This window comes from Oryctolagus cuniculus, chromosome 1, assembly GCF_051225735.1.
Source record: "Oryctolagus cuniculus isolate XC-2025 breed Fujian yellow rabbit chromosome 1, ASM5122573v1, whole genome shotgun sequence".
Taxonomy (NCBI): domain Eukaryota; kingdom Metazoa; phylum Chordata; class Mammalia; order Lagomorpha; family Leporidae; genus Oryctolagus; species Oryctolagus cuniculus.
In genome coordinates this window covers 84,526,523-84,554,258 of record NC_142867.1, presented here as the reverse complement: position 1 = coordinate 84,554,258, position 27,736 = coordinate 84,526,523, and the positions used below count along the sequence as shown (strand labels likewise).

The 27,736-nt window shown below is 37.7% G+C and overlaps 1 protein-coding gene across 7 annotated transcripts in view; it reads left to right on the top strand.

Moving 5' to 3' along the window:
- Nucleotides 1-27,736, top strand: part of SLC36A4 (solute carrier family 36 member 4) — a 64,489-nt gene that overhangs the window by 13,311 nt on the left and 23,442 nt on the right. For 2 of the 7 annotated variants that reach the window (XM_051850296.3, XM_008262768.5), the window contains exons 2-6: nucleotides 3,827-3,950; nucleotides 5,073-5,163; nucleotides 14,511-14,599; nucleotides 16,586-16,681; nucleotides 23,390-23,474. In XM_051850296.3, the coding sequence (XP_051706256.3) occupies nucleotides 3,827-3,950; nucleotides 5,073-5,163; nucleotides 14,511-14,599; nucleotides 16,586-16,681; nucleotides 23,390-23,474 (485 nt within the window). Of the gene's footprint in view, nucleotides 1-3,826; nucleotides 3,951-5,072; nucleotides 5,164-14,510; nucleotides 14,600-16,585; nucleotides 16,682-23,389; nucleotides 23,523-27,736 lie in introns of those variants that run through there. The other 5 variants (XM_089332397.1, XM_070076706.2, XM_051850312.3 and 2 more) reach the window with 4 other exon arrangements.

Sequence of the window (27,736 nt, the reverse complement as noted above, 5' to 3'; positions counted from 1 at the left end):
TAAATCATTTATGAAATTCATTTTCTTAACATTTAAGAGAGGAAAGATACCACAAACTTTAAATTATCTGAGAAAGAAATGGAACATTTCAAACAGTTCTTATTGTTGTTGCAAGCATACAGAGTAAGGAAGTGAGTCTTTAGACTCCCTGGGAAAGAGAGCAGAGGATCAGGAGACTTGTAAGAGGCACAGTGAAAATTTTCCTGAGAAAGGGAGAGTAAATTTAAGTGTTGAAAGTCTAAATAGAGGGCCGGTGCCTTGGCTCACTTGGTTAATCCTCCGCCCACTTCACCGGCATCCCATATGGGTGCTGGATTCTAGTCTCAGTTGCTCCTCTTCCAGTACAGCTCTCTGCTGTGGCCCAGGAGGGCAGTGGAAGATGGCCCAAGTGCCTGCATGGGAGACCAGGAGGAAACACTTGGCTCCTGGCTTCAGATCGGTGCAGCGCTGGCCGTGGTGGCCATTTGGGGGGGAACCAATGGAAGGAGGACCTCTCTGTCTCACTGTCAAATAAATAATAATAAAAAAGAAAGTCTAAATAGAGACAGATCTGGAAGTTTATAGCTGTGTATGGGGGGAGGGGGCAGTCTTAGGAAAACATTGCTTCTGGAGGAGGGAGATAAATATGACAGTGGACATGCCTCTTAGACATCTGTCAGTGAAAGGAAAGAGAGTAATTGGGATGAGATGTGGAGGATCCTGAAGAAATTAAAATTAATGGGGTTGCATGCCCACTTACTCCACTTCACTCCTAAAAACACCATAATCCATAAAATAAATTGAACACCACAATACTGACTGAAGAAAACACTTTCCAACTATGATTCCAGAGCACAAAATGCTTTGAAATAGGACAGAGATTCACAAAGAATAAATTGCAAGGTATCTAAGTAAGAATGTACAATGAAAATGTAGCGTGTTATTGAAAAAAGGCAGTAAGAATAAAAATGAGGCACAGAAAAACATAAAGAGGGTCTGAGAGAAAATGGTAAAAGTAGAAGACAGGCAAATAAAATCCAATGTGCGTGTAATTAGAATTCTGAAAGAAGAAAAACCACTTGACTCAAATGAGTATTTAAAGCTGTAATCCAAGCACCAAAAAGGAAACCTGTTAAAGTGAAATGAACACTATGAGAAACGGTGACTTGATCAGCCCTTGCCCTGTTGATGAACAACTTAATATGTTGTCCCTCTTAGTATTTTTTTTTGTTTGTTCTACTTAATACTTTTGGTTGAATTCTGTAATTAATACACAGTTATTCTTAAATGTTGAAACTTAACTGAAAAGTGATCACTGTTAAATATAAGAGTGGGAATAAGAGAGGGAAGAGATGTACAATTCGGGACATGCTCAAGCTGACTTGCCCCAAATGATGGAGTTAGAAACATACCAGGGGATTCCAATTCAATCCCATCAAGGTGGCATGTACCAATGCCATCTCACTAGTCCAAGTGATCAATTTCTGTTCGCAATTGATCATAATGATAGGTCTAAGAGTCAAAGGGATCACATAAACAAGACTAGTGTCTGCAAATACTAACCGATAGAATAAAAAAGGGAAAGAACGATCCAACATGGGAAGCGAGATACACAGCAGACTCATAGAATGGCGGATGTCCTAAACAGCACACTGGCCTCAGAATCAGCCCTTAAGGCATGCGGATCTGGCTGAAAAGCCCATGAGAGTATTTCAGGCATGGAAAGCCAAGACACTCTGGGGGAAAAAAAAAAAAAAACCTAAATGAAAGATCTCCACCAGTGAGATCCCAGTGGAAAGAACAGGTCATCAAAGAAGGAGGTGCCTTTCTCTCTATCATATTTAATACCTAAATAGAAAGAATATAACTAAAAAATATAACTAAAAAATGAGAAAATAAGGATCAGAGATAGAGGAAGCTAAAATAAGTTACTTACTATGTGGGTAATAGGTAAAAGTCAGATACCATTTAAAACTGGCAAACAAAGTAGTTTAAAAAGTAAGAAGTAAAAAGAGGATTGTAAGAAGTAAAAAGAGGATAAAGGGCCTCATAAAAGATATAATGGCAAAGACAACCAGTAGAACAGCTCAGTTCGATGTGTGTGTCATCATGGACTGAAAAAATGGATAAGACTTTCTTGGTACAACTAATGGAAGGGAATATGGAATATACATTTAATAATGTATTACATGAAGGCTAATATGAATTTGATAGTTGCATTGTGAATGCACAAGAAAATTTCTTTATTTTTAACAAATACATGTTTATAATAAAATGGTATGATGTATGTAACTCACTCTCCAATAATTCATAAAATTATTTAAGAACTAAAACAATTAAAATGTAAAACATCAAAAATTAGTAAATCTATAAAGAATACATAAAGATTTTTGTATAATTCTTAACACATTTAATATGTATTTTAAATTATTCCAAAATAAAAGGTTAAAAATTTTATGTCAGTTAGTCATTCCCAAATCAGTTACTTATTTATTTCAGTTCCCTGTTATACAGATTTATTAGATGTGTTTGGATAAAACAAAGTTTTTACTTCTTTAAAATATTCTGTAATCAGACTTTATTGATTAAAGTCAGTCATTTCAGCAAATTTGAACTTAACAAGGAGACACAATTTTGACTAGTGTTGTCTTTCTGAAAGCAGAATCATGCTAAAAATTGTGAAGATATAAAGACAAATTTTGATGTTAAAATTAAAAAAAAATTAAAGTTGTATTTATTTTAAAGTTAACAGAGGGAGAGAGAGACAGACAGACAGACAGACAGGCAGAGAGAGATTTTCCATCTGTTGCTCACCCCCCAAATGGCCAGACTGGCCAGTGCTGAGCTAATCTGAAGCCAGGAGCTTCTTCTGGGTCTCCCACATGGGTGCAGGGGCCCAAGGACTTGGGCCATCCTCTGCTGCTTTCCCAGGCACATTAACAGAGAGCTGGATCAGAAGTGGACCAGCCATGACTCAAATTGAGACCCATATGGGATGCCGGTGTTGCTGGCTGGGGCTTTAACTGCTGCACCACAGCATCAGCCCTGATACTAAAATTTTAAATATTGAAATGAAATTATAATTTTCTTAAAGTATTTAAAAGGATGATTACCATTTACTTTTTTTTTTTTTTATTTGACAGGTAGAATTAGATAGTGAGAAAGAGAGAGACAGAGAGAAAGGTCTTCCTTCTGTTGGTTCACTCCCCAAATGGCTGCTATGGTTGGCGCTGTGCCGATCCGAAGCCAGGATCCAGGTGCTTCCTCCTGGTCTCCCACATGGGTGCAGGCGCCCAATCACCTGGGCCATCCTCCACTGCCTTCCTGGACCACAGCAGAGAGCTGGACTGGAAGAGAGGCAACCGGGACTAGAACCCGGTGCCCATATGGGATGCTGGCGCCACAGGCAGAGGATTAGCCAAGTGAGCCACGGTGACAACCCCAATTACCATTTACCTTTACAATGTGATTTGGAAGCTAATCAGAGAAAAATATATTTGATTTTTTCTTCACACTCTTCATCTTGTAATTCTGTGATCATTTACTTCATAAACTTCATATGAATTTACTTCATAAACTTCACATGAATAAAGCAGAAAAAATTTTTGCATTTAGTATTTTAAGTTTTTCACTTTATACTGCATAATCTAAACAATTTCTAACAAGTAAGTCTGGTTGTTCTTTTAAAAATACTAACACTCAAGGTAACGATATGAATTAATTTACTCAGAGTGGAAATAGAAATGATGAGTCCAAGTGGTATTTCCTAACATTTAAGATTTGTTTATAGCAGCCTTATTCCAGTTCTTGATACAATAGTGAAGTATTGTGTTTTTCTTTTCTAAAGATATGGATGTCATGAGGCCCTTGATAAATGAGCAGAATTTTGATGGGACATCAGATGAAGAACATGAACAAGAGCTCTTACCTGTCCAGAAGCATTACCAACTTGATGATCAAGAGGGCATTTCGTAAGTTGTACAGTTTAAAAGTATCCATTTTGTATATATTATGTAATCATCTTTAAAAGACAAAGAATTTTACTAGATTCTACACACAAAGGTGAAAAAAGCACAGTTGTCACTTTCAAGGAGTCCATAGTGTAGGTCAGAAGGGAGAAATACATTTAAATCATAGAACAGTATGTAGGAAAGGATGACATACACATACATGGATCTTGAAAGAAGGAAATTTGTGATTGAGAGTTCAGGAATGTTTGGAGAAATTGCTTCTGACATAGCTAGGTGTTGGACCTTGGGAGATGGTAAACTCTTGGTAAATGAAGAGTTGAAAAACAGTCATAGGAAAGCAGTGGCACTTTTTAAAAAATATTCTTGGTATTTTGTCATCATTAATAGATTAGAATAAGTTCTTTAATCATAATTTAATGATTAAGCAAAATAACACAAAATTTAATTGATCACAACAGAAGAGTATAAATTGGAGAAAAATTTAGGCAGTCATTTTTGTTTAATTTATGAATTTATGCTGAATTTTATGCTGTTCTTCTTAGTTTCATTTTATTTCTTCTTGATCAAGAGACCTCCTCCAGTTGCCTCCTGGAAATTATTCTCATGTTAATACTGTTAAGGGATTTATTATATATAAGAATTAATTATTTCTCTTCTCTGATTAACATACATACAGTTTTGAAACCTGTCTTTATCTTTTAATTAACTTCTACTTCAGTTGATAATTACAGATCAGATATGTTTGGTACCATGATTATACAATGTCAATGAACTGCTGAATCTTATCATCCTAATCTTCAATATTTTTCTGAAAATTATTTCAGCAAAAGTATTTCGTGAGAAAATGTCTTTTTATTTATTAATTTACTGTTTACAAAATACGTTCACTTAAATATAAAATATAATTTAATTTAATACAGAAAATATTCTCTGTATTCTAATTTTAGTAGCAAAGCTAGGACTTGAACTAAATTTTGACTTTTGGTTCAGTGGTAGAAAGTAAATGTTACTGGGTTTTGTACCTAGATTAATTTTTAGTTTTCCTGTGATACTAAAACTATAATTATATGATTTTTAATAATTTTTATTCTAAAATGATTAAATTTTACTTATACTTTTCAGATTTGTCCAAACTCTTATGCATCTACTTAAAGGAAATATTGGAACTGGCCTTTTAGGACTTCCATTGGCAATAAAAAATGCAGGCATAGTGGTAAGACTTACATTTATAATCTCTATTTAAGATATAGTAATCAACCTACTTTACAGCAAAAATTATCACAAGGCTCACATCAGGCTTAGTAAAATATAACCTGGGAAAGTGACTTTAGATAATTACTTGACTATGTATTGATAAAATTATATAAGCTATAAAGCAATATCTAATGAAAAGTAGACCTGAAATTGCTTCTTAAAATTTTAACTTAATTGTTTGTAATATTTGACAAACAAAACCCTTCAAACATAATACAATATTTGATTTTTCCTATTATTCTTTTGACTTAACAGGGATTTGAACAGTATACTCATGGTAGCAAATATATTTATAGAGTACTTTCTTTTTATTGTGAAGCCTTATAGTTTTTTGACTCAGAATAACATGTTTTTTGGTTTAAAAAGAAAACTTAACTGAAAAGTGATCCCTGTTAAATATAAGAGTGGGAATAAGAGAGGGAAGAGATGTACAATTTGGGACATGCTCAAGCTGACTTGCCCCAAATGGTAGAGTTAGAAACATACCAGGGGATTCCAATTCAATCCCATCAAGGTGGCTTGTACCAATGCCATCTCACTAGTCCAAGTGATCAATTTCAGTTCACAATTGATCATAATGAAAGGACTAAGAGTCAAAGGGAGCACATAAACAAGTCTAGTACCTGCTAACACTAACTGATAGAATAAATAAAGGGGAGAGTGATCCAACATGGGAAGTGAGATACTCAGCAGACTCATAGAATGACAGATGTCCTAAACAGCACTCTGGCCTCAGAATCAGCCCTAAAGGCATTCGGATCTGGCTGAAAAGCCCATGAGAGTATTTCAGGCATGGAAAGCCAAGGCACTCTGGCAAAAGATCTCTGTGAGTGAGATCCCAGTGGAAAGAACAGGTCTTCAAAGAGGGAGGTGCCTTTCTCTGAAGGGAGGAGAGAACCTCCACTTTGACTATGACCTTGTCTAAACAAGATAAGAGTCGGAGAACTCAGAAGGCTTCCATAGCCTTGGAAACTCATGACTGGAGCATAGGGAGATTACTGATGCCATAAACAGGAGTGTCAATTTGTAAAGTCAACAACAGGAGTCACTGTGAACTTACTCCTCATGTAGGATCTCTGTCCTTAATGTGCTGTACATTGAGATTTAATGCTATAATGAGTACTCAAACAATATATTTCACTTTGTGTTTCTATGGGGGTGCAAACTGTTGAAATCTTTACTTAAGGCATACTAAACTGATCTTCTGTTAAAAAAAAAAAAGAAATTCTCAATTCCCAACTTGACTCTCACTGGGATTAAACATGACAATAGGTCTGATCTGATTTCATCATGATTTAAAAAAATCATCTATTATTTTTCACTTTGTGTTTCTGTGTGGGAGCAAACTGTTGAAATCCTTACTTAATGTATACTAAGCTGATCTTCTGTATATTAAGATAATCGAAAATGAATCTTGATGTGAATGGAAGGGGAGAGGGAGTGGGAAAGGGGAGGGTTGTGGGTGGGAGGGACGGTATGGGGGGGAAGCCATTGTAATCCATAAGTCGTACTTTGGAAATTTATATTAATTAAATAAAAGTTAAAAAAAAAAGAAAAGAAAAAATAGCTAAGAACATGAGTAACAATATCTTTTTTTTTCTTTTTCTTTTTTTTTTTTGACAGGCAGAGTGGACAGTGAGAGAGAGAGACAGTGAGAAAGGTCTTCCTTTTGCCGTTGGTTCACCCTCCAATGGCCGCCGCGGCCGGCGCGCTGCGGCCGGCGCACTGCGCTGATCCGATGGCAGGAGCCAGGAGCCAGGTGCTTTTCCTGGTCTCCCATGGGGTGCAGGGCCCAAGCACCTGGGCCATCCTCCACTGCACTCCCTGGCCACAGCAGAGAGCTGGCCTGGAAGAGGGGCAACTGGGACAGAATCTGGTGCCCCGACCGGGACTAGAACCCGATGTGCCAGCGCCGCTAGGCGGAGGATTAGCCTAGTAAGCCGCGGCGCCGGCCAGAGTAACAATATATTTAAAAAAATTTTTTTTACTTATATATGGTGAACAAATTTCAGGTATTTCATGTATACAGATTTAGGAGCACAGTGATACTTCCCACCCTACCCTCCCTCCTGCCCATGCTTCCAGCTTTCCTCCTTCCTTTCTTATTCTTTCTTTTTTTTCCATTTTCGATTCTCTTTATATACAGAAGATCAGTTTAGCATACATTAAGAAAAGATTTCAACAGTTTGCTCCCACACAGGAACATTATTCTTTCTTTTAATTTTTAAAATGACATACTTTCAGTTTATATTATATCATAAGCTTAATTCTCCACTAAGTAAAGAATTCAGAAAATAATAAGAAGGAAAAAAACCCTACTGTTCCTCTACAGTAGAGACAAGTGCTGTAAAGAATAATCTCAAAATGTCAGTTTCACTCATGTATATTACATGTTTTGTACTCTGTTAGTTACCATAGATCAGGGAAAACATGACACTCATCTTTTTGGGACCGGCTTATTTCACTAAGTATAATGGTTTCCAGTGTCATCCTTTTTTTTTTTGCCAAAGACAGGATTTTGTTCTTTTTTATGGCTGAGTAGTGTTCCATATTTTATATAGATCACAATTTCTTTATCCGGTCATTAGTTGATTGGACATCTGGGTTGATTCCATATCTTAGCTGTTGTGAATTGAACTGTAGTAAACATGGCGGTACAGATCACTCTCATATGCTGATTTCATTTCCCTTGGGTAAATTCCGAAGAGTGAGAGAGCTGGGTCATTGGTACATTTGTCTTCAGATTTCTGAGGAATCTCCGTATTGCTTTCTACAATGGCTATACTAGTTTACATTCACACCAACAGTGCATTTATTCCCAGCATTTATTGTTTTTTGATTTCTGTATGAGAACCATTCTAACTGGAGTGAAGTGACATCATTAGTTTACATTCCCACCAACAGTGCATGAGGGTACCTGTTTACCCACGTCCTTCCCAGCATTTATTGTTTTTTGATTTCTGTATAAGAACCATTCTAACTGGAGTGAAGTGATATCATTTTGGTTATTTACATTTCTCAGGTGTTTAGTGACCCTGAGCATTTTTTTCATGTGTCTGTTGGCCATTTGAATTTCATCTTTTGAAAAATGCCTATTAAAGTCCTTTGCCCATTTGTTAACTGGATTTTTTTGTTTTGTTGTGTTTGAATTTCTTGTGCTCTATAGATTCTGGATATTAATCCCGTATCAGTTGCATATTTTGCAGATATTTTCTCCCATTCTGTCAGTTATCTCTTCACTTTGTTGAATGTTTACTTTGTACTGCAGAAGCTTCTTAGCTTGATGTACTCCCATTTGCCTGTTTTTGTGTTGTTCTTCTTGTGCTTCTTGGGTCTTTTCCAAGAAGTCTTTGCCTATGCCAATGTTCTACAGAGTTTTCCCAATGTTTTTCTCTAGTAATTTGATGGTTTCAGGTCATAAATTTAGGTCCATGATCCATTTTTAGTTTATTTTTGGATAAAGTGCAAAGTACGGATCTTGTTTCATACTTACGTGCACAGATATCCAATTTTTCCAACATCATTATTTTTATTCTCCAGGGATTTATTTTAGTTCCATTGTCAGAGATTATTTAGTTGTAGATGTGTGAATTGATTTCTGGGATTTCTCTTCTGTTCCACTGGTCTACATGTCTATTTTTGTGCCAGTACCAGGCTGTTTTGCTTATAAGTACTCTGTAGTATAGCTTGAAATCTGGTACTGTGATGTCTCTGGCTTTGCTTTCGTTGTTTAAGATTGCTTTAACTATTCAGGATCTCTTGTGTTTTCATATGAATTTTAGCACCATTTTTTTCTAGATTAGAGAAGAATGTCCTTGGTATTTTGATTTGGATCATATTGAATCTGTAAGTTACTTTCAGTAGTATTAACATTTTTATGGTATTAATTCTTCTAATCCATAAATATGGAAGTTTCTTCCACTTCTTTTGTATTCTTTTATTTCTTTATGTTTTTGTGATTTTCATTGTATATATCTTTCACTTTCTTTGTCAAACTTCTTCCAAGGCATTCAAGTTTTTTGTAGCTATAGTGAGTGTTACTGATCTTACAGGTTTTCTCTCAGCCACAACATTGTCTTGTATACAAAGGTTATTGATTTTTGTGTGTTGATTTTACATCTGCAACTTTACCAAACTTTTATGAGTGCCAATAGTCTCTCAGTGGAATATTTTGGATATATATACAATCATGTCATCTGCAATCAGGGATAATTTGACTTCCTCCTTTCCAAACTGTATCCTTTGATTTATTTTTCTTGCCTAATGGCTCTGGCTAAAACTTCTAGAAGTATATTGAATATCAGTGGTGAGAGTAGTCATTCTTGTCTGCTTCTGGATCTTAGTGGAAGTGCTTCCAACTTTTCCCTATTCAATATGTTGCTGGCTGCTATGTTCATCAGGGATATTCATCTATAGTTTTGTTTCTTTTTTGTATATTTTCTGGTTTTGGAATTAAGGTGATGCTAGCCTCATATAAGGAGGAATTTGGGAGGATTCCTTCCCTTTCAGTTGCTTTGAATAGTTTAAGAATTGGAATTAGTACTTCTTTTAAATTTGGTAGAATTCATCAGTGAATCCATCTTGTTCTGGGCTGTTCTCTGTTGGAGGGTCTTTATTACTGACTGAATGTCTATCTTGGTTATTGGCCTATTTAGGTTTTCTATGTCTTCATGGCTCCATTTTACTGGATTGTATGTGTCCAGAAATCTATCAATGTCTTCTAGATTTTCCAGTTTATTGGCATATAGCTGTTTGTAGTAATTCCCAATGATTCTTTTTATTTCACTGGTTTCCCTTGTAACATTTCCTTTTTTATCTTAGATTTTATTAATTTGAGTCCTCTCTTTTTCTTTTTAGTTAGTTGTTCCAATGGTGTATAAATTTTTTTTCCAGAAAACCATCTCTTCATTTCATTGATCTTTTGTTTTTTTGGTTTTTTTTTTTTTTTGGTCTCAGTTTTGTTAATTTTTCTCTAATTTTAATTATTTTTTTCCTCTAATTAATTTTGGGTTTGGTTTGTTTTTGTTTTATAGGTCCTTGAGATGCATTGTTTGATCATTTATTTGATGCCTTTCCAATTTCTTGATGTGGCACTAATTGCTATAAACTTCCCTTTAACTCTGCTTTTGTTATATATATCCCATAGGTTTTAATATGTTGTGTTGTCATCTTCATTGATTTCCAGGATTTTTATAAATTTCTCTTTTGATTTACTCTATGACCCACTGCTCATTCAGGAACATGTTATTCAGCCTCTATGAGTTTGCATATTTTCAAAAGTTCTTGACCAGCACCACGGCTCAATAGGCTAATCCCCTGCCTGCGGCACCGGCACAGCGGGTTCTAGTTCCAGTCGGGGCGCCATATTCTGTCCCGGTTGCCCCTCTTCCAGTCCAGCTCTCTGCTGTGGCCTGGGAGGGCAGTGGAGGATGGCCCAGGTCCTTGGGCACTGCACCTTCACGGGAGACCAGGAAGAAGTACCTGACTCCTGGCTTCGGATCAGCACGGTGTGCCGGCTGCAGCATGCCAGCCATAGCAGCCATTAGGGGGTGAACCAACAGAAAAGGAAGACCTTTCTCTTTGTCTCTCTCTCTCACTGTCCACTCTGCCTGTCAAAAAAAAAGTTCTTAAGTTAATTTCCAGTGTAATTCCATTGTCATAAAATATACATGATATGATTTCAATTGTTTTTGAATTTGTTGAGACTTACTTTATGGCCTAGCATATGGTATTTCCTAGAGAAAGTTCATGCACTGATGAAAAGAATCTGTATTCTTTAGCTGTGGGATGAAATATTCTATAGATATAAAGTCCATTTGGTTCATAGTGTAGGTTAGCTGTGTTTTTTCCTTGTTGATTTTTTTTTGTCTATTTGATCTGTGTGTTGATGAAAGTGGTGTGTTGAAGTCCCCATTATTGTTGTAGTGAAGTCTGTCTCCCTTTAGATCCCTTAATATTCCTTTTAAAAAAACAGGGGCCAAAGTATAGCCACAATTTGTGTTGAATTGATCCCTTAATCTTTAAATAATGCTCTTCTTTAAGAAATAAAGAAAAACCAATTAAAAACCAGAAGAAACGTAGGGAATTGTGGATAAACAATGGTAAAATTGGCAGATGCACTTACATTTTTGAAAAATTTTAACTATTCATTTGAAAGGCAAAGAGACAGAGCTCTCCCATCTGCTCCTTCACACCTCAAATGCCTGCAAACAGCCACGGGATCCAGGAGCTTCTTCCAGGTCTCTTCAATCTCTCTCTTTTTAATAGTTTTTGTGTTAAAGTCTATTCTATCTGATATCAGGATGGCTACCCCTGCTGTGGTTTTTTTTTTTTTTTTTTTTTTTTTTTGCTTTCCATGAGCATTGAATATCTTTTTCTGTCCTTTAGCCTTCAGTCTGTGTATATCTTTGTTGGTGAGGTATATATCATGCAGGCAGAAAATAGGTGAGTTTTGTTTTTGACTCCATTCATCCGTCTATATCTTTTAATTGGATAATTTAGGCCATTTACAAATAAGGTTGTTACTGATAATAGCAACTTGGCTCTACCATTTTTCTGTAAATATTCCTATGGTTTTCAATTTCCTTTGTACTGTTGTTAGAAGAGTTTCTGTTTTCACATTCTTTCATGAATTTGCTTCTCATTGCTTTTGAATGATCCTATGATCATTCTTTTGAATTCCCTTTCAGGCATTTCATCAATCTCTTCATTTGTACATTCTTTTTTTTTTTTTTTTTTTTTTTTTTTTTTTGACAGGCAGAGTGGAGAGTGAGAGAGAGAGACACAGAGTAAGGTCTTCCTTTGCCGTTGGTTCACCCTCCAGTGGCCGCCGCAGCCGGTGTGCTGCGGCCGGCGCGCCGCGCTGATCCGAAGCCAGGAGCCAGGTGCTTCTCCTGGTCTCCCATGCGGGTGCAGGGCCCAAGAACTTGGGCCATCCTCCACTGCACTCCCTGGCCACAGCAGAGAGCTGGCCTGGAAGAGGGGCAACCGGGACAGAATCCGGCGCCCCGACCGGGACTAGAACCCGGTGTGCTGGCGCCGCAAGGCGGAGGATTAGCCTAGTGAGCCGCGGTGCCGGCTATTTGTACATTCTAATATTGAATTGTTATTATATTCCTTTGGGGAGCCATATTGCCTTCCTTACTCATGTTTCTCATGTTTCTATGATTATTTTTAGACATTGTGGAGCTACTTGTTGGTTTTCTTCTCCAATGGCATTTGTCTTTGAAATATGTCTCTGTGGCTTAGTGGAGCATCTGTTCCTTCAGTGCATATTCTGAGGCATGTGCTAGGTGGGGCCTTGATGCTCTGATCAGTGCTTCCTGTGGTACAAACTCTTGTGTCCAGGGTGACACATCCATCTTGGAGGGCATGATCATGTCATCTGGTGTTGCCACTGCCTTCTCTCCTCTCTGCCAAGGTGTTCAATGCTCAGGGCCAGCCCACAGTTGCTGCATACCCCATCTACACATTTGCGAGGGCCTCACAAAGGATATGTGTGGTCCTAAATGGGAGCACAAAACCCTCTGCAATGATCCACCCCAGGCAATCAGGGAAATCTGAGCCTCTGAAGAGAGATGTGCAGTGATTTCCAGAGACCTAGCTACACTCTACACCTTGTCATGCAGGCACAGTATTCCCACAGTCAAAGTGTACAGGGCTCTACAGTCAAGGGAGCAGGGATCTGCTTTTATTCCCAGTAGGCTGCTCCATCCACAGAGAGAACTGAGGCGGTCCCAGAGCTAGCTGCCTGTTGGTGTTCTGCCTTGGCGGTTTGAATTTAGGCACCAGTGAAATAGAGAGGAGGGCAGCGCCTCGCAGGCTTAAGTCAGTACCCTACCCCCTTCCAACCCTCCAGACCAGACTCAAAGTCAGTAGGTATCTAGGATTTTTCCCTCAGATAACATCCTAACATAACATAACAACATAACATAACAACATAGTTACATGTCTGCAAGCCATGGCAGCTGGTACTCATCTTTTATTTATTTATTTTTTTAAAGGCAGAGTAGAAAGTGAGAGAGAGACAGAGAAAAAGGTCTTCCTTTTCCATTGGTTCACCCCACAATGGCTGCTGTGGCTGGTGTGCTGCAGCCAGCGCCCCATGCTGATCTGAAGCCAGGAGCCAGGTGCTTCCTCCTGGTCTCCCATGCGGGTGCAGTGCCCAAGAACTTGGGCCATCCTCCACTGCCCTCCCGGGCCATAGCAGAGAGCTGGACTGGAAGAGGAGCAACTGGGACTAGTGCCCAGCACCCCCACCGGGACTAGAACCCGGGGTGCCGGTGCCACATGTGGAAGATTAGCCTATTGAGCCGCAGCACCAGCTGGTACTCATCTTTTAAGATGGCATTTCTTTCCTACTATTTGCTGGGATTTCTTGTTGGGGGTATGGTGGGAAGTAGACAATGTGCTCTCGTTTCACAGGTTTAGTTGGGCACCCCAGCCCCTGCTAATGCTTTCAGCCTCACTCAAAATCCATATGGTCTGCAAAGCTTTCCCTCAGGCAGTATCACCAGTGACACTAGCTGATGCAGTCTCCTCTTATTTCTCTTTAAGAAGACGGCAAACACTATGTTTTAAAAACAATTCTTTAAGCCATGGTAGGAGTTAATTGTTATAATTATAGAGAACTTTCATAGTAGAAATCATTTATGAAGGAACAAAATTATATTTAATTTATAGAACAGTTTCTGAAAGACATCTCTCTATCTATCATTTTTCTCTGAGTTAGGCTGTTTTGTTTACCCTAAGTTAGAGCTTAAAAATTTCTGAATATAAAATTGAATGGGCAATATATATTTTAATAAATAAACACTTTATTATTTTGTGTGTTTTTCAAATAATTGTTTTCTAAACATAATTCTGTAATGTTAAATGCTCAGCAGGCAGTCTGTGAAAGAAATGGATTGTCCTAATTCCCTGTTGGATATTATGCTTTTTAGTTTCTTGGAGAATGATGCACGGATGCATATAATTACCATGTTGGGACACTGATAGTTGTAGACTTGCCATATGATAGTAAAGATGATGTTGTATCCTACTTTGTTGAATACCTATGTTCTGTATTCCTGAGTATAGGTACCTACATTGTTGAAATGGAATAATGGAAAATGGTTTCTTTAACTATAACTTGAAATTCTTCCTGTATCAAGTTTGTTAATGTTCCTTACGCAAGTGACTGTTTGATCATTTGTACAAAAATATTTATTCACTGCAAATGAGTGGTCCAGTGATTCATTGCTTATAAGATTGTTCAAGTTTTGTTAAACTTAAATATTTAAACCTTATAAATTTTCTTCCCCACAGCTTGGACCAATCAGCCTTGTATTTATAGGAATTATTTCTGTTCACTGTATGCACATATTGGTACGTTGCAGTCACTTTCTATGTCAGAGGTAAATGTGGATTTGTTAAGTCCATTTATTTTATTTTAGAGCTATATATATAAAGCATCAAATAATCATATTTCTACTGTGATTTGTAACTTAAAATATTTCCTTTAACCTGTTACGTGGACAAGTCTAATGAATATAGAAAAATCAGCATTTCATAAGATATAAATTTGGTCAACATATTTACTTTTCAAAAGGTAGTCTTATTAATTAGGTAGAATTTTCTTTAGTATAAACAGAAAAAATTAGGGAAGATGCAGAGGAAATGGAAGCAGCCATGCAACTTTTAGTTACGGCATAATACCCTTCATTTATTAGTAAATCAGAATGAGATACAATGCCTTTACAGCTCTTTACTGATATTATGAGTTTATAAGGCAATCAATAAAATAATATTTTTCTTTATTTTTGTATCATAAAATCAATAGACCAACTTTTTTTCCCCAAAATTATTGCCTGTTGTAGTAGACCAGTATTCAAGTTTTGACTCTTTTATTTTATTTATTTATTTATTGGTTGCTGTTAAATGCTGTTAAAACTTTGGGTAACTCATGTTATGATCTTTAAATAGCAGTCAATACCTGTGGCTGGCATTGTGGTGAGCAGGTTAAGCTGCTGCCTGTGAACTGGGCATTCCATTTTGGAGCACTGGTTCCAGTCTCCACTGCTCTGCCTCTGATTCAGCTCCCTGCTAATGAACCTGTGAAGGCTGGCTCTCTGTCTTCCTCTCTTCTCTCTCTCTCTCTCTCTCTTGCTCTCTCTCTCGCTCTCTCTGAAACTGCCTTTCAAATAAGTAACTGGATCTTAAAACATAATTGTATACTTGAAAGAGAGAGAGAGCACAAGAGTGTGGGAGTTGGGGAGAAAATGAAAGAGAATGGAGAAATACCTGTCTCATGGTCCTATTTTAAAGAATAAATGAGGGGCTGGCATTGAGGTGTAGAGGATAAAACTGCTGCCTGCGATGCCAGCATCCCATATGGGCAGCAGTTCGAGTCCTGGATATTCTACTTCTGATGCAGCTCCCTGCTAATGGCCTGGGAAAAACAGTGGAAGATAGCCCAAAATCTCCTGGCTTTGGCCTGGTCCAGCCTTGACTGTTGTGGCCATCTGGGAGTGAACCAGCGGATAGAATATCTCTCTGTCTTTGTAACTGTGACTTTCAAATAAATAAGTAAATCCAAAAAAAAAAAAAAAAGAATAAGGGAGATTGTATATGTGAAAATATGGAACTCTGTACAAATATATCATTTAATTTTTTTTTAAAATTTTTTGACAGGCAGGGTGGACAGTGAGAGAGAGAGACAGAGAGAAAGGTCTTCCTTTTGCCATTGGTTCACCCTCCAATTGCCATCATGGCCAGTGCACTGCGGCTGGTGCATTGCACTGATCCGAAGCCAGGAGCCAGGTGCTTCTCCTGGTCTCCCATGTGGGTGGAGGGCCCAAGGACTTGGGCTATCCTCCACTGCACTCCTGGACCATAGCAGAGAACTGGCCTGGAAGAGGGACAACCGGGACAGAATCCGGCGCCCCGACCAGGACTAGAACCCGGTGTGCTGGCGCCACATGCAGAGGATTAGCCTATTGAGCCACGGCGCCAGCAAAAGATATCATTTAATAATGTTACTCTTGGAAATAATGCTCTTGGATTGAGTTAACGCAATCAATGTAGGTATTTGAAACATGGAAATCAGTGAAGAACAAATATTAGGTTGTATGAATTCTACAAATATGTAAAACTTAGCAGTAGATCAAGATAAATAAGAAGGGCAGATATGTAAGATAAGTAAGAAGGACAGGTATGAAATTTTAAATTTTTGTACGACATGCTTCAGTGATATGCAGATATTGAAATTTTGAAACAAATCTGTCCATATATTGCCGTACATTTATTAATTCCTATTTATTTGATGTTCTTTTCAAGGAATAGTTTTTGGGCCAACTTAAAATTTTTCTTTATTCCAACGTATGCATGTCATTAAATTACAGGTTTAAAAAGCCAACATTAGGTTATAGTGACACTGTGAGTTTTGCTATGGAAGTAAGTCCTTGGAATTATCTTCAGAAGCAAGCAGCATGGGGACGGTAAGTATTTGATATAATATTTACATATGGTTTCAAAATTATATTAATCTTTAATGTTTTAAATTAACAATAACTGTACATTTTTTATTTTTTATTTAGTAAATATAAATTTTCAAAGTACAGTTAATGGATTACAGTGCCCCCCCCATAATTTCCCTCCCACTCACACCCTTCCCATCTCCCGCTCCCTCTCCCATTCCATTCACATCAAGATTCATTTTCAATTATCTTTATAATACAGAAGATTTATTCAGTATATAGTAAGTAAAGATTTCATCAGTTTGCACCCACACAGAAACACAAAGTGTAAAATACTGTTTCAGTACTAGTTATAGCATTACTTCACATTGGACAGATCCCACATTTTTATAGGCTGCATGAAACATTACAATACATGTGTATAATTTGTACTTATCAAATCAGGGTAATCAGTATTTCCCTTTCTTTGATGTTCCTTTATGATGGGAGCCTTAGGGCTACTTTTTTCTGTTTTTTTTTTTTTTTCATAAAATGCATGATAGGTAATTGCAAAGCATAATCACACCACTATGCTGTTGAACACTAGGAATTTATTCCTTTGATCCAGCTGATTTCGTACCCATTATCCAGAACTGCTTCTGTTACCTCTTCTTACTTGAGAGTCCAACAATCACTATTCTGTGTTTAGATTGAATTTTTCTAGCTTCCACAAATGAGGGACAACATGATATTTGTCTTTTTGTGTCTTGGTTATTTCACTTAACATCAGATCCTCCAGTTCCATACATTTTGCTGCAAATGACAGAATTATTTCATGGTGTGTATATCCCACTTTTTCTTTATCCATTCATCTTATGGTGGACACCTTGGATGATTGCATATCATAGCTATTGTGAATAGTGCTACAATAAACATGGTAGAGCAGGCATCTCTCTGATAGAATATATTTCATGTCTTTTAGATAGTCACCCAGTAATAGGATTGCTGGATCATGTAGAAGTTCCATTTCTAGTATTTATTTTTTTATTGTATTATGGAATGTTTTTTATTATAGGAGATTTTCCATAAGTGACTTAGATTTCAAATTCTTCTATCTGTATCTGTGATAAATCCTTTATGAAGCATTTCAAAATTGCATGTAATAGGACAAAAATAATTTCAGATTTGATCTCCATGGAAGAAAGAATTTTTGCCCTGTGGCATTATTGTCTGTACTTATAAAACAATAAGCAGCAATAAGCATGACCATTTTAAATCCATTTTTTCAGATGACATAATTAATCTGATATTTGTTCCTGTGTTCAATAACAATAACTAGTCTGAAGACTGAAATACAGAAATGTTTATCTTAAATATACACCTGCAAGATATTTACTATGAAACAACATTTTCCCCATATTTATGCTTTAAATTCAATGTATCTATTATTTTACAGTTAAGTTTGGTAAAGTGCATAGTTGAAATAGACTTTAAAGATATTTTAAGTGAATTAGGAAAGCTATTATCTGTCTTTTGTACTTTTTTAGTCTATTTTATAGTAACTTGGCAAACTCCACAGGTTTGGGTCTTGCCTGTATTGCTTAGGACTTCATTTTTAGCATCTAACACAGTTCTTGACACTTGAGCAACTGAAAATTAGATGGTTAACGAATACTTCCAAAACAGGAAAGGGTTGAAAACATGACATTTTAAAAAGATTTATTTATTTATTTGAAAGTCAGAGTTACACATAGAGAGGGAAAGACGGAGAGGGGGCGGGGAAAGAGAGAGAGGGAGTGAGAGAGAGTGAGAATGAGAGAGCGAGAATCTTCCATCTGCTAGTTTACTCCCTAGATGGCCACAAAACCATGGCCTGGGCCAGGACAAAGCCAGGAGCCCATGAGCTTCCTCTGGGTCTCCCATGTGGGTGACAGGGACCCAAACACTAGGCCACCATCTGTTGCTTTTCCCAGGCCATTAGCAGGGAGCTGGGTCAGAAGTGAGCAGCTGGGACTTGAACCAGTGCCCATATGGGATGCCAGTGTTGCAGGCAGTGGCTTTATCTACTGTCATACAGCGCTGGTCCCAAAAATTACATTTTGAATGCTTCTATGTCTTAGTTCATCATGTGTCCTGCTAACAAAATCGAGCAAACAACAGCAAGAAAAACCCAAAAAACTACAAAAAAACTACTGGGTATTTTGTATATAAATCTGGGAAATCCAAGATCAAAGCTCTCTCAGAATTGATGTCTGCTGAAGGTTGTTCTCTGCTTCCAGGATGGTGTTTTGCTGCTGTGTACATAGTATCATAGTTGCTTTGAATATTTAGTGATTCAGTGTAGGAACATGTACAGATTTATGGCCTAGCGGTAATATGGTACAGGCATATTTCAGAGATACTGCAAGTTTGTTTCCAAATCACTTATTTAAAAAATTCTTTCTTAGTGAAGGGCATTTAGTATATTCATTAAGATACCAGTTAAGATGCCTGTAATTTGAGCTGGCATTGTGATGCAGCAGGTTGAGCTACTGTTTACTATGCTGGCATCCCATATCAAGTGGCAAGGATTACTCCCAAATTATGTTGGGATTGAGAGCCCTGCTGGACTCAGTGAAATCTTCAGTCCAGGTTCTTGTATTCATGTGTGTAAGAATATAACCAGGCCGGTGCCGTGGCTCAATAGGCTAATCCTCCACCTTGCGGCGCCGGCACACCGGGTTCTAGTCCTGGTCGGGGCGCCGGATTCTGTCCCGGTTGCCCCTCTTCCAGGCCAGCTCTCTGCTATGGCCTAGGAGTGCAGTGGAGGACGGCCCAAGTGCTTGGGCCCTGCATCCCCATGGGAGACCAAGAGAAGCACCTGGCTCCTGCCTTCGGATCAGCGCGATGCGCCGGCCGCGGTGGCCATTGGAGGGTGAACCAATGGCAAAAGGAAGACCTATCTTTCTGTGTGTCTCTCTCTCACTGTCTACTCTGCCTGTCAAAGATAAAAAAAAATTAAAAAAAAAAAGAATATAACCAGAAGATGATAGAGGTGAACAGAAGAGGAAGATTTACTGAAAGACAAAGGGCGGGGCCGGTGCTGTGGCATACTAGGTTATTCCTCCGCCTGCGGCACCGTCATCCCATATGGGTGCTGGTTCTAGTCCTGGTTGCTCCTCTTCCAGTCCAGCTCTCTGCTGTGGCCTGAGATAGCAGTAGAGGATGGCCCAAGTCCTTGGGTCCCTGCACCTGTATGGGAGACCAGGAAGAAGCACCTGGCTCCTGGCTTCGGCATGGTGCATCTCTGGCCGTTGTGGCCATTTGGGGATTGAACCAACAGAAGGAAGACCTCTCTCTCTCTCTCTCTCTCTCTCTCTCTCTCTGTAACTCTACCTGTCAAATAAATAAATAAAATCTTAAAAGACAAAAGGCTACTATACACTCAGGTATAAATGCAGCCAACCTCATGAAGGAGAATTGCTCCGTTTCTAGTTTTTAAAGAAATCTCCATACAGCTTTCCATAGTGGTTGTACTATTTTATATTCCCCTCCAACAGTATGTAAGAATTCCTCTTTTCTTGACATCCTTGCCAGGCTTTTTAGTTTCTGTCTTTTTGATAATAGCCATTCTAATGGGGTGAGGTAATATTTCATTGTGGCCTTGATTTGCATTTTCCTGATTGTTAGTGAGTGATATTGAACATCTTTTCATATATTTTTTGGCCATTTGTATTTCTTATTTTGAGAAATATCCATTCAGGTCCTTTGGCTATTTTTGACTGTACTTTTTTTTTTTTTTTTTTTTTTTTTGACAGGCAGAGTTAGACAGTGAGAGAGAGACAGAGAGAAAGGTCTTCCTCCCATGGATTCACCCCCCAAATGATTGCTACAGCCGGCGCGCAGCGCCAATCCGAAGCCAGGAGCCAGGAGCCAGGTGCTTCTCCTGGTCTCCCATGACTTGGGCCATCCTCCACTGCCTTCCCAGGCCACAGCAGAGAGCTGGACTGGAAGAGGAGCAACCAGGACAGACTCTGGTGCCCCAACAGGGACTAGAACCCGGGGTATTGGTGCCGCAGGCAGAGGATTAGCCTAGTGAGCTGCAGTGCCGGCCTTTTTTTTTTTTTTTTTTTTTTTTTTTAGTTTTTTATGTATTTTGGCTATTAATCCTTTGTTAGATAAGTAGCTTGCAAATATTTTCTCCCATTCTTCTGGATGTTTCTTCACACTGGTGATTATTTCCTTTGATGTGCAGAGCTTCTGAGTTTGATATTATTTGTCTAGTTTTGTTATTGTTAACAGTACTAAATTTTAGAGTCTTATAAAAACTTATTTCCTACTCTGATGTCTTGGATTATTTCCCCTGTTTTCTTCTAGCGATTTCAAGTTTTGGGTCTTACATTTAGGTCCTTGTTTCATCTTGAGTTTATTTTTGTATATGCTGCAAGGTAGGGATCTAATTTTATTCTTAATGTGTATATCCAGTATTGCAAGCAAGAGTTAATGAAAAGACTATCCATCCTTTCTCTAGTGTGCATACTTGGTACCTTTGATATAATTAGTTAGCTGCATGCACATGGATTAATTTTTGAAATCTCTGTTCTTTTCCATTCATCAATATATTAGTTTTTATGCCAGTACTTTGCTGTTTTAATTACTATAGCTTATAGTGTGCTTTAAAGTTAGACATTGTGATGCCTTTAACTTAATAAGATAAACAAATAAAAGTATGAAAATGTTGGGATAATAAACAAATAATCTTTGAAATTAGGTAGACTTGGATTCAAATCTCAACTCCATCAGTTTTATGATCTTTATCAAAGTATTTATCATTTTGGTTTGTTTTTCTCACTATGAAATAAGAGTATAATAAAACCCTCTTTATAAGATTATTATGGTAGGTTAGATTAAGTATTTATAAAGCACCTGGGCAACTAGTGATACAACTGTGTTCAATAATACTTAAAATAAAAGAAGAAAAGCAAAAAAAATGCTACAATCTAATTATTTCAAATAAATTTATAGTGTTTAGCTACATGTTAGGCATAGATGCATGTTATTACAACTTTACTTTTGAATGTTAATATTTCAGTATAACTTTATCATTGGGAGACATGTATAATCAAAGTCAAGTGAACATAGGACTAGAAAAATAAGGAATCCCAAGCCATCAACAAAATGCTAACTACAGTAAAAGGGATATATGCAGTGGAATTAAAAGGAAAAGAATAATCTTAGTAGTTTATGATTCAAGGTGGCTCTTCTAAGAATATTAAGGAAATTAGATTTGTTTATGAGGTTCTCATATTTCCTGATCAGTTGAGTAGGGGAAGGAAGGAAACAGAACTTAGAATACTAGTGACCGGCCGGCGCTGCGGCTCACTAGGCTAATCCTCCACCTTGCGGTGCCAGCACACCGGGTTCTAGTCCCGGTCGGGGCGCCGGATTCTTTCCCGGTTGCCCCTCTTCCAGGCCAGCTCTCTGCTATGGCCAGGGAGTGCAGTGGAGGATGGCCCAAGTCCTTGGGCCCTGCACCGCATGGAAGACCAGGAGAAGCACCTGGCTCCTGGCTTCGGATCAGCACGGTGCGCCGGCCACAGTGCGCCGGCCGCAGCGCTCCGGCCGCGGTGGCCATTGGAGGGTGAACCAATGGCAAAAGGAAGACCTTTCTCTCTGTGTCTCTCTCTCTCACTGTCCACTCTGCCTGTCAAAAAAAAAAAAATACTAGCGACCTGCCTTCATAACCCAGAATTGCAAACTACATCTTAATTTATATATTAAAGGCAGCTTTGTCTATCTGTCTTGTGAATAATGGCTTTCAGATAAAAGTGGCTGGAATAGTTGTTGGTTGAATATTAAATTCAAGGATGGATAAAAAGAGAGTAAGGCTATACTTAAATGTAATGCATCAGAGATAATTGAATCACTTCAGGGCATCAAGATAATTGCAGATGAGATTCCTGAATAGCCATGGAGAAATTCAGAGTTATGGAAATATTGAAGATAAGTAAGGGTACTTCCAATTTTGAATAGAGTACAGGTTTAATAGTTTTTGCAAGTGTATACTAAAGTAGTTACTCATTGTTCCCAAACAAAATGAGAAAAATATGGAATATATATTAATAACATGTAGGCAAATTGATAACTTGGTAATTGCCATATCCACGTAATGCTAATGTTATTGATGCCTCTGATGATGTCCCCTCCCCACTCCTGTACACTACTTAGTATAGCTAGAATTTTCTGGAATATCTCATTAAAAATTAGAAAAGAGAAAAACTTTTGGAGAACTTTCTTGTGATTAGAGCAGGGGCATGCCTCCAATACTCTCCTATTTCGTATTCTTGTTAGTGATTTGGATAGTAGACAGAGTGCTTGTCATGTTTGCAAATGGCATGAAGCTGGGAGGAATGGGAACTACACTGGTTGATCTGAAAAAGTTCTTGAGAAGTAAGAGAAATGGGCTTAATTTGAAAGATGAAATGTTTTTTATGAAACCACTTAATAAGCTGATATATTTAAACTGTTGAATTTCACAAATAACGTTGGCAACATCTTCACCTTTTGGTGGAGCATCTTTCGCTGTATAATAATCTCAGCAACATACTGATCATAATTACAGAATATTAATAGAAAATGTTTTAAATGCTTCTTATTTAAGAGAGTAAAAATACATGCTACTAGAAAATGTTTTAAAATGGTTAATAAGAGAAATATGTTGATATTTCAGCTATTTTTTATTGGTAATTATTTGTGGGTATCTCTTTACAGGAGTGTGGTTGACTTTTTTCTGGTGGTAACACAGCTGGGATTCTGTAGTGTTTATATTGTCTTCTTAGCTGAAAATGTGAAACAAGTGAGTATTTTCTCCAGTTAGTGAAGACATTATCTTCTAATGCCCTAGGTATGGCATCATATTTCTTTTGTGGAATTGATGATTAGTCTTCTGTTTTGCAAGTTGCATTTCTGTTATTATTTTTTATTTTACAAGTCTTGTCATCATATCAGTAATGTTGGTTCTTTTAAGTCAGAGCATAACTTAATTTACTGATTCTTTCTTGAAATTTAGATATCAAAATCATATATGTAGATGCTTTGGGGACATGTCCTTTATATTGATCATCTCTGATCAATATATAACAAATGAGGTGAAAGAGTTACTATCTGTAACTAAAATACAGTAATTATTGCCATTACCTGAAAAGACACTGTGTCCAAAAAAGTATAATTTTTGGGAATTGTCTCCGTATTATAATGGTTTTCTTTACAAGGAAAAATTTTGCAGCCTTGGTAGAGATTAAATTTTTGGACAAAATGTAAAGCACTGAAATAAAAACTCCCATATCAAAGCAAATGCAAAAGCATGTTTCTTTGTGACTGGTATTATTTTTCCTGTGTTATCCTCCTGCTCTTCTTTAATCATTGTTTTAATCGATAATAATTTTTAATTATATAGCATAAAAAGCATTAAATGAGGTGCTTCAAAAAGTTTATGGAAAATTTTTATTATAAAAAATTAAACATGGATTTAAAAATGATTTTGCCTTGAAACAAACATCTTTCAATTCCATTTTCTACAGACTTTTTGAAGTACACTTATACAATAATAACATATGAGATAGAATTGTCTTGTAGGTATTTTAATACAAAATGATGATGTAAATATGCTTTTAAAAGAACCTATATGTATATATTAGACTGTATCTTTTAAGTATAAAGCATACTTCATTTTATATTTAGACCAAGAATGAGTGAACTTTTACTGTAAAGGGTCAGGTAATGAGTATTTTCCACTTTTCAGGCCATATGGCCTCTGTGCCATGAACAACAATATGTGAATAAATAGAAATAATTGAATTTCAGTAAAATATTATTTGCAAAAAGAAGTGATAGGCCATATTTAATCTATAGGTATATTTTGCTAACCACTGATTTAGGCTATATGTATATACTGTATTTGAGCCTTTAACTTAGATTTTAATGTTGGAAGAGCTTATCAATCTCTTTGTTTTAGTATGTTTCTAAATTTGTATATATGAAATACATGAAGTGTGTATACCTTAAATAAAAGTTTCTAAAAAAAGGAATTCTTTCAAAGGGCCACTGCTAGTTAGTAATGAGAGTTTGGGTTTCCAGATCCATTTTTTTATATTTTTTTATTTTTATTTTTGACAGGCAGAGTGGACAGTGAGAGAGAGTGACAGAGAGAAAGGTCTTCCTTTGCCGTTGGCTCACCCTCCAATGGCCGCCGCGGCCGGCGCACCACGCTGATCCGATGGCAGGAGCCAGGTACCTCTCCTGGTCTCCCATGGGGTGCAGGGCCCAAGCACTTGGGCTATCCTCCACTGCACTCCTAGGCCACAGCAGAGAGCTGGCCTGGAAGAGGGGCAACCAGGACAGAATCCGGCGCCCCGACCAGGACTAGAACCTGGTGTGCTGGCGCCACAAGGTGGAGGATTAGCCTAGTGAGCCGCGGCGCTGGCCTCCAGATGCATTTTTTTTAAAAGATTTATTTTATTTATTTGAAAGTCAGAGTTACAGAGAGAGGTAGAGTCAGAGAGAGAGCCAGAAAGAGAGAGAGAGAGGTGTCCTCCATCTGCTGATTCACTCCCCAAATGACCACAATGGCCAGAGCTGAGCTGATCTGAAGCCAGGAGCCAGGAGCTTCTTCCAGGTCTCACATGTGGGTGCAGGGGCCCAAGGATTTGGGACATTGCTGCTGCTTTACCAGGCCATAGCAGAGAGCTGGATTGGAAGTGGAGTAGCTGGGACTCAGTCCAGCGTCCATATGGGATGCCGGTGCTGCAGGCCGTGGCTTTAACTCACTGCACCACAATGCTAGCCCCAGATTCATTTTTTTTCCCCCATTGTACCATGTCTCAGCTTCTAGAAACATTTTGTATCTGGAAAAGTTCCAAATATACCTTAAATGTGAACATCTCTCTGAAGTCTCCCTCAGCTCTTCCCTCCACATCTTCCTTTTCTTCATCTCTTACCACAATTTGTTGATATGATTCCTTTTGGTGTTTATAATACTTTTAAAAACAGGCTTGATTACATTGCATTCAAATTAATTTGTAAGTTGATTTTCACCACTAGTCTGCAAGCCACATGCAGGAAGAGACCACTGGGAGTGGGTCTGTTGTATTCACCACTACAAATTAGCATGTTAGAGTGCCTGCCTTATATGAGGGTACTTACATAGTTTCTTTAACCAGCCTCATTTTCATTTCCCTTTTCAAATACCCAACCTCCAAACTATTTCTTCTCTCCTTTCTATCTATATACTTACCATTAAGTTCTTATACAAAGATATAGGTGGTTCTTCAAACATACAATAACTATAGAGTCCTTGGGGCATGTCGAGAGGAGAGATTTGGAGGGATAGAAAAGAGTAGCAGTTAACAATTATAATTTACTAATCTGGTTTATACCTGTATCAAATAAAGTGTCTATAATTTTATTAGTATCACTCATAGATAATGTGCTTTTTTGATTTTGTAAATATTTAATTGCACCAGTGTCCCATTGCTAGGACTCCTAACCATTTATGATTGTTTATAGGCAAAAACTGACAACACACCATTTTCATGATAATAGAATACAATGGAAATAATACTTTCCCAGGACTGTGTAAGATAGTAGTACTGTATCTTTTCTCATATTTTCTAAGATTGCCTACAAACTCTATTTGAATTTAGGAAAATATGAGTCCCTATAATTTTATATTTATAAGCTGTAGCATATATTATTCAATCTTTACAACTATTCTGTAAAGTAAGTACTATACTTATTTTATTAATGAGCAAGCAGTCTTAAAAAATAAGAGGAATGTGCCATCAACTCATATGCAATTAGGCTGAAACCTAGGTATTGTCAGAGTTGCCACCTGACATGGTAATGGTTCATCACTGGGCAGAATACTGTATGATTTTTGTTGTGTGTGATGAGAGAGTACTAAATGTTGATAAAATAGATGTCTATAATCTTTTCCTATGAAATATTATCTGTTGCTTCCAAAGTTTAATGGAAAAAATTAACTCATTGTACATATTCTATAAATACCAGGTAGAAAAAGGGAGTCCCTCAGAGGTAAGGAGAGAGTTTTCCTTAGATAAAAAGATGAGAATTCTTTTGAGGCCAAAAGAGCAGTGTGGAAAACTACATGATCAGGCTTGAGAAGTGTTGATAGCACTGACAAACATAACACTTGGGCAGAGCAGAGAGAGGGCCAGGAAGCAGAACAGAGTTTCACTGTCTACAGAGGTGTTCTTTTACATTCGATAGCAATATGCAATAGTAGACATAATTGATTAAACTTTACCAATTACTGTTAGTGTTGTAATTAAGAACTGTAGGATCGTTACCACCTTAATCTATATGATACTGAAAGTACAGCATTTCATTAACCTTAGGAAGTAAGGATTTTGTTACCATACAGATATAGAAACCTACTCTACAATTACTACATGGCTGTTCTTGGCCCCATTAAGTGATTATGTACAATGGGTAGAGGAAAAGAACTCTAATGCTGCCAGTGATTCTGATTCTTACTATCTTACTCTAGGATATTGCAGAAAATTTCACATAGATAAAATAATGTATATGGGTATGGAGTTTAGCTTATCGAGGTGAAAAATACCAAAGTAATACCAAAGACCATTGACTTTAGAGTCAGAAGACATGAGTTCCCATCCCTGTTCTCCCAGTTTCTGTTCGTAGATTGGGTATGATCTTCCCTTATTCCTGCTCAAACCTCGGTTTATTTGTAAAATATAAATAATAACAAAATATTCCATTGTTCCTCATACACAACTTGAGACTCATCTAATAAAAGGTTTGTGTCGTTCCCTCTCTTCGTGGAGGAACGACACAGGACCCTGCGTTGTTCTTTCGTCTGCTCGGCCCTCCCCGGGTTTGCTGCTGCTTCTTCCCGGGTTGGCTACCGACCCTTCCACCTCCGTGGAAGGGCGGTTCCCCCTAGCCACTTTCCCCACTTCCGCGGGGGAGAGGCACACCGCCGGCCGGCTCTCTCGGGGGCTGCACAGGTGTTCCTTCAGATAGATGTTCCCCTTAGATGTTCCTGGTGCATGTTGTCTCTCTCCTCCTTTATAGTCC